At 38.6% G+C, this 10859-nt stretch overlaps 1 protein-coding gene across 2 annotated transcripts; it reads left to right on the top strand.

The window, feature by feature from the left end:
- The first annotated feature begins 354 nt into the window (after positions 1–354).
- On the top strand, positions 355–10621 carry bfar (bifunctional apoptosis regulator). 2 transcript variants are annotated; one of them, XM_022738369.1, is made up of 9 exons: positions 355–441; positions 2269–2572; positions 4274–4372; positions 4975–5068; positions 7096–7268; positions 7735–7879; positions 8045–8224; positions 8690–8886; positions 9166–10621. In XM_022738369.1, exons 2-9 carry the CDS (start codon positions 2277–2279, stop codon positions 9356–9358), a joined length of 1377 nt encoding a protein of 458 aa, XP_022594090.1. In that variant the 5' UTR covers positions 355–441; positions 2269–2276; the 3' UTR covers positions 9359–10621. The 2 variants fall into 2 exon arrangements, with proteins under 2 accessions (XP_022594090.1, XP_022594089.1); XM_022738368.1 differs by having other exon boundaries at positions 367–549.
- Positions 10622–10859: the final 238 nt, after the last annotated feature.

Here is a 10859-nt window from a genome sequence, read left to right on the forward strand (position 1 = left end):
TGGTCAGATTTGCAATCTTATTTCTTCTTTACTCATTCATAATCAGCCGTATATACACACACACACACACACAAACACTGGTAGATATTTATAAGTCAACCAGTTTCTGAAGTTGTAAACAATTACTATTATCAAGAATGGTCAAGAATAAAGACCCAGACTTCAGTCCTGAATCTGGTCTGAACTTTGAACTGAAGCAGCTTTTAAAAGCCACACGGCTGAAAAACAGTTCTATCTCGGCTTTTACAACATCACTGTGGACGACGCAGGACGACCTCGTGCTCTGTCCTCCTGTACACCAGGTAACAGGAGCCTCACAGGTCATCAGGTGACACACTGACGTACGCGTATGTGTGTGTGTTTGCTTCTATGTGTGTGGGGCTTTCCATAGCAGCGAGGATGGCGGCAGCTACTCAACCTGAAGCATTTACTTGTCCTATGGTCGGTTTAATTTGAGTTTAAATATCAATAAGAAACTGTAAGCTGGTTAACCATATAGTTATGTCATTCTCCAACTGGTCACCTGTCGAAGGACATTCCTGAGGCGAGGTAAGACTGTTTTTGAATGGCGTTTCTTAGCGGTTACTAACTTAGCAAACAGAACTTAGCACTTACTCTTAGCTATCATTTAGTTACTGGTTAACTAGCACTATGACTCATAAACCTTACGTTTTGCTATCTGTAATGTCAGTTAAGGGTCCCTTCCTTCTGCTTTACGCAAGGGTAATAACGTTATAGATAAGTGTTGTTGTTGACCTAGCTTGTAGCTAACGCCTAGCTAGCCAGTTACAGCTAACGTCCGGGTCACTATTGCGATAAGTTAACGTTTCCTCTTATCCACGTATAAAACATGTCGGTGCCCAAACTACGGTTACTTGCTGCTTTCTTTCTGTTTCATGGTTTGACCGGTGGTGACCGCTTTACTGTCTGCTGTCCGGTTGTGTGTACACTAGCTTATTTGGTGCTATCATGACACGCCTTCCTGCATACAAAACACTACAACTGGATTTAAAATGAATGCAATTTGGTGCTAAGATTATTCAGTTGTTTAGTTTTATCCACATGCACATGAAGCCACAAATTTGTAGTGGCTGAAGGAGGATTCAGATCGTTTATTTAAGCAAAGTGCTAACAACAGACTGTAAAAATTACAAGTGAAAGCCCTGCATTCACAATCTTTCTTCAGTAAAAGTACATCAGAATTATCAGCGAAATGTGCATAAAGGCTTCACTGTGCAGTAAAACGATCCTTTACTGACATTTTGCGCAGTATATGACTTTGCTAGATTGTTAATACTGATGAATCAATGTGTAAGCAGAATTTTGACTGCTGTAACAGCCACACAGTTGTATGCTACAGTTCGGGTAGCCCTGGGCAAATGACATATTTTGTTATTATTTTTAGGTGAAAAGAAATAAATACAACCCCTGCAGCAAACAGACATTACAATGAGCCTCTGTCAATGTTGATGTCACTTTTTCTTTCATGAACTGTTAATAATGAAAAAAATCAAACAGTAATTGTGGCATGTGGAAAAGTTTGGGCATCAATAACCTCTTCTTTGCCAATTGTTAAGCATGGGGGTGGAAATATTCTGCTTTGGGGGTTTGTGGCAGAGGAAACATTGCATAGATAGAGGGAAGAATTGATTCCTCCAAATATCCGTAATTATTCTGGATACAAATGTACTGTAGTCAGTCAAGAATCTGTGGCTGAATTGAAGCTGGCTTCTACAACAGGACAATGATCCAAAGCAGTCTTCCAAATCCACCATGAACTGCTTCAAAAAGCATAAGCTGAAACTTTTGAAACAGCTGTCACAGTCCGCTGACTTGAACATCATTGGAAATTCTTGAGTAGATCTTAGAAGTGCAAGACAGCCTAAAAGTATCTCAGCATGTAAAGTGATCTGCAGAAGGAGTGGGTGAAAATTCCTAAATCAAGAAAAGAAAGACTCTTAGCTGCTACTAAATGCGAGCATGGAGGGGTGGGGAGGTTGCTAAGTACTTCATTTGTAGGGTGCCCAAATGTTTGCACATGCCACAATTACTGTTTAATTTTTTTTTTTTTTCAATTTTAAGTCAAATACATAAATAGTCACTTCAAAAGTCACTTCAAAAATCAACAAAATATGTAATTTGCTCAGAAACTTTTGCATACAAATTACCAGCTGTCTCTGAAAAATTTTCAGAGACTGCACTTAATTTAATCTTTAAACTTATGCCATTTATTCCTTCCTTTGTAACCTTGTTTCTCCTCTTCTTCAGTTGTGAATATGTTCCACCACATGGAGTGGGATTCAACAGATGACGGTCTGGAAGCATCAATGGATGACTCCCCTCACTTACCTGAATCTTCTCAGTCGATGTCCTCGACCACCAACAACATCTCAGAACATGAATTCTCATGTCACTGTTGCTACGACATCTTAGTGAACCCCACCACTTTGACTTGTGGCCATAACTTCTGCCGCCACTGTCTGGCTCTGTGGTGGGAGTCCTCACACAAGAACGAGTGCCCAGAGTGCCGGGAGAAGTGGGAAGGCTTTCCTAAAATCAACATACTGCTGAGGTATGATTTTCACATCAGTGAATTAATGTTTGTTTCTCTCACTTACAGTACAGAACAGAGGAGAACTACGGACAGTATCTGAGAGAGAGAGAGAGAGAGAGAGAGAGAGAGAGAGAGAGAGAGAGAGACTGATTATGAATAAAGAAGAAATAAGATTGTAAATCTGACCACAAATTCAGTGCCAACCTTTGATATTATTGATATATATTATTGGTTTTGTACAGAAGTGCTGAAACTAATTAGGATTATTGTTTTCAATTAATATTATCAACTATATTTCTCAATTAAGTGATTTATCATTATCACTACAGAATGCCAGCACATAGCCCAAATGCCCATCACCGTTTCCCAGAGCCCAAGGGGAAATCTTTAGAATGTCTTATATCTGAGCAGCAATCCAAACCCTAAAGACACTCACTTCATTGTTAAAGAAGGCTAATCCAACCAGCAAATATTCACATTTGAGAAGCTTAAACTAGTGGTTTTATACTGTTTTTGCAGAACAATTTACTTCAATGATCATATGAGTAACAAAATAGTTGCAGATTAATTTCCTGTCAGTTAGGCCTTAGATGATGCCTCATTAATGCTAACACTACTGTGCTACAAGTCTTTGTTAAAGAAGCTGTCTACTATCTCTCTAATATCTCTTTACAACCGCCTGGTATAAACACTAATGAACTCAGAATATGCTGTTTACATTAATCATAGAGAAACCGGTTTATTCAGCTCCCTGTGTACATGATTCTCATATAATCCTGATTCATGAAAAGTCTGCAGTGGAGCAGGCATGTTTTTGTATTTCGCCACATACAGCAGATCTTCCATTACTGTGCCAACTGAGTTACCCCATCAGTTGAGGATGATTTGAGTTTGGATCTTAGCTAACTGGATGCTTCTGGAGCACCACTCTGCTGGTTTTAGCCTCTGTAATTCATGATGACAAATTGACAATCCAACATGTGCTCCACATTACCAGGAATCCTTTCGTTTCAGCATGTGGACTGTCATTAAATCCTTGTTTCTCAATGTGGTAGTCCGTTTCCCTAGTGCAGCATTGTTTCACTTTCACACTTCTCTAGAACGATTTTTGTAAACACAAGTCACATGAAATGTATTTTTTTCCAATGGGGAAGAAGAAGAATAAAAAGTATGAAGCCATGTACTGCTGTCACACAGATAGTCGTAGTGTGATATCAGAAATGACCATTACTTCAATTAGTGAGAAACATTTGTCTGTCTTCATATTGATTTCCCTTTTTACTCAAAGATGAAACAATTTCTGCCAGTTGACACAAAAAAACATGAAATGATGCAATGTGGTCATAACATCTTGTTAACCCGTTTACAAGAAAAATGTTAAAAAGAGGCTAAAACATGTACATTATTATGACAACTGAGGAGAAGGAAATGTTTTTGTACACTGTCACTGGCATTAGATTATCCCTACACAGTCGATGCATAGTGTGCACAGTGTTTTAGTGTGAACCAGAAAGACTTAATTAGGGTTTTTTAATCGAGTCTGTGCATTGTACCAAAGAGGAAAATTTCATTAAAAGGTTTCACAGCACAAAGCTGAGAGGAGGCAAAGTGTGAGGGAGAAACTTTTATCAGAACTCTGTGTGCTCCTCTGGCCGAGAAAAATAACAACACCTTCCCCTTCTGATTATTATCTTGTTTACATAATCCTGTTCTTCATAGGGATGCAACTGACAAGCTGTTCAGTGATGTCGTTCAACGGAGGAGAGCAGAGATCCAGGAAAACCCCAAAATCTCCCGGAGCTTGCTGGCCTTCCAGAGGTAGTACAGGATAATACATGAATACAAGTCATTGTGGTGTCAAGCTTTGGAGTGTGTCTGCTTAACATACACTGACACAGAACTTTGATTTAGCATTACACTTCTGTAACATTGTCAGGCTTAAGATCGACAGTTTAAAACAAAAAGGATCAAAATCGATGTAGGAGAGTCAGAGACCTCATCCACACGTTCGTCTTCCTCATGAACACTTGGTGCCTACATTACCCACAACGCAACAACTCAACAGTTTAGTCACATAGTCAGGGATGTTATACTAGTTGTGGTTAATGTTGTTTCAAGCTACTACCCTCAAGGAGAGATGAGGAGCAAGCTACAGAGGTTGAGTAAACGCACTTATTTAGTCTTGAGCCCCAGACGACGCTGCCTAGGGTTACATCACTTCATTAAACTGATCAGACTTCATGCAGCGCTCTCTGCACCCACAAAAAGCATTATACGATATTTAAAATCGTTGTTGTTCCCCTTTGACAATGATTACGTTATTTATGTGAACTTGCCTGGTGTCTGATTCATGTTCACTTTTATTGGATCCCTTTGTTGTTAAAGTGGCCTGCTTTCATTAAATATCTACATCTTTTTAGATATGGTGACAACTTGGGTAGATCCAGGACAAACCAGCACAAAGGAGCAGGCTTCTTCTTCTCTGGTGTCCTAGTTGCACTCACATGCGTGGCTGTAAGTATCCAACAGCAGTAAAAACCAAATTATCCTTTGTAGTAAAATGACATCCTCAGTATTGATGCTAATGTGTCTAGCTACTATTCTGATCTACCTATCAGGTGCCGACAGAGCTTCAGTCAAGTCTTGAGTTGCCCTTTTAATGGGGCGATGATTTATTGTTGAGGTACACAATAATTTAGGGGATAACATGTTAAAGAAAGAACACTTAGGGGCCTAGCAAAATTTGTGTTATTGTAATTTGGCTTTCTTATTGGCCCTGGCTCTTGGCAAATGATTGGTATGAACCTATTTTTTTCTGTGAAACTCATTGTACTCGTTGTGGATAAAGGTGCCGTTAATACCTACAATTTTAAACAATTTATTTGTTTTGTTTTTGTGAATAAGACTCAATAAGATACAGCAGTTTAAGGTTTGAGCTACTACTGATTTTCATTATCACTGTCCTGTATCTGCCAAACAATTCGTTATACATAATGTCTCGCTACAGTTTTTCCTTGTGCCCAATACTCCATGATATTGCCAAATGTGTCCTTGGATGAAATTTAATGTTGCACTTACACTTTTTATTCTTATTGTAGCATTTTAGATATTTTGTCTTGTATCATTCAACAACTGTTTTTAGGTTGTTGTGTATTTTAACCAAAGGACTTTCAGCAACAGTAGTATGTAATATTTAGAGGTTACCACAGTAGTGGACCAAGGGGTCGATGGTTCATATCATGTAGACAGTACATGTTTATTTTGTCCATGTGGCACTTGGGAGCAACGTCACTGTGTGTCTTGGCACGTGGCAGTAAATTTGTGTGTGTGTGTGTAAACAGATGACAGCATGGTCCTGTTTTTGACCCCGGTTTGTGGATGAACATCATTATTGAATCAGGTCATATTAGGAAAAATGAAAGGAGGCCTGGGCCTGTGTGTTGTTTTGGATGCTTTTGTCTTTGTGCTTTCCTTGGCTCACATGATCGTTACTGGAAAAATAACATTCCATGCAAACCGAGATGGATACAGTTTTATTATTAAGTAACTGATGAATGAAAATTACTTCATTATGATGGGAAAGCTAGGACAGTATGAAAATACCTGGTATTATTGTTTTAAGTAGACATTAAGCTTCAATTTAAACAATATTTACATTTTAAGGTAGGTTAATGTGACTTCCTACGCTCAGCTGACCCTTGCTAGTTTGGGTCCCACTTCTCTCCAGTCTCTTGCCCTTTGATTTCTAAAACTCCCACTTTATAACTTAGTTTTGCAGGTGAAATAAACAACTTAAGAAGGACATTACACTGTTATTTTCTGTGGCAGAGAATATAAAGTATGTGCATGTAGTTGTGTTGTTGACCTTTCAAGATTTGATAATTTTAACTATATATCACAGTGCTAAATGTACACTTGCAGAGCATGGCTCAACAACTAGCCACAAGGAATATATATAAATCATATTTATTTCTTCTTTGTTTTATAATGACTTTGTTCTTGTTCCATTACCAAATGACACAAAAAGGGGGGGGGGGGGGGGGTAGTTGAACATAAATTAGTGAAGAGGACACATTATGTGCTTACTTCCATTCCAGATGGCATACAGAAATTGTTATGGAACAGGAACACAGGTGATGGAAAACTTGTTAAAACACACATGTAGTTGCACTGCAGCCTTACAGAGCTTGGCCTAAATGAGTTGTTGTTTACAAAACATGTTCAAATCAAAGTCAAATTTAAGAGCAAATTTATATGTTCAGTAATACTTATAAATCATGACTCATATAGTGACCTCTAGTGGCGATGGGTGATTCCTACAAAACACAGTTACTGGGTAAGACGGTACGTGTGGCACCAGTCAGGCCTATGAGGAATTCCGGCCACCATGCAAACCTGTTAATCCCTTACTCCTAACCATCCACAACTTTGTGAACTAAATCTTTGCTTTGCATCTAAATATGTGAAATATCCTGCTGATGTATAAGCAGTGTAAACAAGGAGTCACTGTGCCTTGTTTGTCATTGTCTGGGTGTTTTCAGGTGATGGTTTTGGTGTATCACTGGAGCAGTGGCGTGGTGGAGCAGCATGACCTGCTGATCAGTAAACCAGTGTCCCATTGGACGCCAGAGGAAGTGGTGTCGTGGCTGGAACAGTTGGGCCCGTGGGCCCAGCTTTACAGAGAACCCTTCCAACAGGAAAACGTCAATGGAAGGTAGAAACATAAAACAGATTTTTTTCTTGGGGGGGGGGCAAATTAAACTGCAGATCTGTTACACCGTACAAAATAAAAACTGAATTGAGCCATATTTATTAAACTTTGTGTCATCTTTCAACTGCACTGCTTTCATTCATTTTTTTAAGCAAAACTGCCAAACATTTTCTGATTACAGTTTTTACCATGTGATGTTTGCTGTTTTTGTGCTTTATATTATTGTTAATTGTTAGTTAAATAAAACAAGACATTTTCAGATGTCATCTTGGATTTTTCACCATTTTCAAACATTGTACTGACAGAAAAATATAGATTTGTATATTACATATTCATAATTATAGATTGATTAAATATTATTTAATCAATAATGAAAATAATCATTAGTTGTAACTCTTTTCTATTAAGGTTTAGTCTTGCAGAGACCAGTTTAATGATACAGAGTGAAACAAGGATTTCTTTGCTTCAGGCTACTGTTGATGCTGGGGGACGAAGAGTTGTTAAAGCCGCCTTACAGCATCGAGAATCAGGCTCACCGACGGGCTGTTCTGGCTGAACTGGACAGAGTTAAAGCCCTGGGGGTCAAACCTCCGCAGAACCTCTGGGAGTATAAAGTAAGAACTCTGCTAATTCCACAATATGTTCAGGTTTGCTGAGATATGCACTAATGTAAGTTAGAGCAGATTTTACTACTTGAGTCAGTGTGTTTTTTCTTACATGTACAATCAAACAACTGTCCTTTTACCGTGTTTACTTGTGTTTCTGTCACTTTCTGCCAGGCGGCTAATGCTGGGAAGTCTCTGTTCTTGCTGTATGCACTGAAGCGCTCCCCTCGCCTCACACTCTTCTACTTGTATTTATTCGACTACTCGGAAACCTTCCTGCCCTTCCTGCACACCTGCTGTCCGGCCATCACGCACATCGACCAATCAATGGAGAGCAGTTTCCTCAATGCACAGGTGACACTTTGAAAAACCAAACAGACCACGAACATAGTATCGTAAAATCCAGTAGTAATGGATAGGTACATTTACATGCACATTATGTGGTTACAGCTAATAATTAGATTAAGATGATGCTGTGAGCGTTAACATGGCTGTCAGTATCGCACTTTGTCAGATTTTCATTTCAATTACACCAAAAATGGTGCCAGAACAGTATGCACTGTGTGGTAATTAATTTACTTTTTACTTAGTGATATCACTTCAGTGATAATTATGACTGCAACTAGTATTGTTAAATTAAACTCTGTTCAAAAATCTCCATATAAATAGGCCTATTGTGCGTGCAGATTTTTTTGTATGATTTTACTGTAAAAAAAAAAAAAACTAAAAAGAACTTTCTCTTACACTAATACCTGTTTTAATGAATAAAAAACATTTGTAAGTGTTATTTTTTTGTTCTCCATGATGTTCTTGTGTTAGTTGGAGCCCAGCTGGCGACAGTGGGGAGAGTTTCTTGTGAAGTACCTTCTGCTACCATACCAGCTGATAGCAGAGTTTGCTTGGGACTGGTTGGCCGTCCACTACTGGACATCTCGCTTCATTATCGTGAACGCCATGTTGCTGTCTGTGCTGGAAGGCTGCGCCCTGTGGAGACTCTGGACAGCAGCGAGGATCAGGTACACACTGTGGGAGGGCTGGTTGTTTTCTTCCTGATCCTTTTTTTTCTCTTTATGACACAAACACACACAGTAACATAAAAGTATTTTCTGCTAGGGGAACTTAACAACCAGTTTTAAGAACCTATAAGACTCCAGTGCTTGATTCTGCCTTGAACTTGAGCTGTGTTTTACAATCTGGGGTGTTTCAGATACATGTAATTGAGAACAGGGATGCTCCAGTCCAATGTATTAGTGCTGATACTGACCTTATTAACTGACCTTATTATCTTTCTTTAGGACTCTGCCACGTAAGATGTGGAACCACTTGTGGAAGATGTTATCTCAGGGGTTTGCCTTTGCCCTCCTGTGGCCTTTTGTCCCTCAGTTTGTGTGCAACTGCCTCTTCTACTGGGCGCTTTACTTCAGTCCCATCATAAATATAGACCTTGTGGTGCAGCAGCTAATGCACCCAGAAACACAGGCACTGTAACAAACTGCATGTAGTCAGTGCCCAATTAATGCCACACACTTCACAGCAAATAAAGTAAATAGCCAGACATCCAGTTGCTGAAGAGAAAGTGTTTATTTTCAGCATTAAACTCATATGAGACTGGCTTTGTTTGCTGTTGGAAAGGAGGTTTTCTCGCTTCCAGTGTTGTCTCTCTGATGGATGGTTGCCATGAGGAACAAGAGAGGCTTTGAGCTATTTTAGGAGAAGCAAAACCAACCAGATAAGGAACAGTGAAATATCTGTGATCTTATTGATTCGGAGAGATTACCGCAGTGATCTCTCTTTGCGTGCGCAGTGCATTCACAAACCACATTGCCTAAATGGTCCAGGGGGCAGTAATGCAAATGATAAGTCATGTTCAAACATTGGTGGCAATGAGGATCGGCTTCATTAGGAGTTTCCTGACAGTTGATAGCTTTGTAGCACTGAGATGGCTGAAGTCCAGTTAAAGGTGAGCATTTTTTTTTTACAGTCCTCGCTAATGACAGTGGAACAAAACAAGTATAATTGAACTTTGTTGAAGTTTTATTTTCATGTGTCTTTTGGCATGCAATTAGCAATCACTTAAATGAAAAGCTGTTGCTTTAAAAGTATCAGTTTGAATTAAACAGTGTTATAAGTGTGTATAAATCCTCATTCTACATAAATTTCAGTGCACTCTGGGTCTTCATTGTGACTCTGGCTGTGACTGTGATCTTGGTGCTACAAAGATGTCCACAGATTAATTCTACAAGGTTTGGCAACATGATTGTGAAATGTGTCATGTGACTTGTTGAGGCTCATAGTTCTGCAGCCTGTTAGGAACCTCAAGCTTTAGCATTGATTCAAGGGAAGAAAGAACACAGTCATGGTAAACGAATGTTCAACATTGAAGTTTGTTCCAGGAGTTCCAAATGTTCCTTTCATGAGATTTGTGGCACTTAGATTGGAAATAAAAATTTTGTTCTTCATGTTTTTTTAAATACTGATGCAAATCTTGTCCAATTTTTATGATTTTAAGGAGAAACTATTTGTAGCAGCTTTTATTTGCTTGTACTGCTGAGAAAGATTGTGTTGCACATTTTTTTTTATTGTTAAAATAAATTCTGCTTCAGTATACATTTACATGTGGTGGGTGGGTAGAGCCAATCAAATACATTCTTTTTTACATTGTTCATTTGCACTTCAAAGTTCTACACTGTGATTTTGTTCTTCAGTGTTCTCTAATGACCAAGGAAAAATAAAGATTTTTAGATAATGTTATCCTGTTGTTGTTTTTCCTCATGATGTCGTAATTTGAAAATTACAAAACATAAAGATCTATCTATCTAATTTTGTTCTGTTTGAGTTCATGAAATAAAAATGAACAGTGTAGTAACATTTGAAGAAATGCTAATTTTTAATATCTATTTTCTTCAGGAGTTGCATTGAGATCTTTTCCCTTAAAAGAACAATAGAAATCATAATGTGCCAATCCAAATGTAAATAAAGTTTAATTGAG

The sequence above is a fragment of the Seriola dumerili genome, unplaced genomic scaffold (genome assembly GCF_002260705.1).
Source record: "Seriola dumerili isolate Sdu_G_001 unplaced genomic scaffold, Sdu_1.0 BDQW01000035.1, whole genome shotgun sequence".
NCBI lineage: Eukaryota > Metazoa > Chordata > Actinopteri > Carangiformes > Carangidae > Seriola > Seriola dumerili.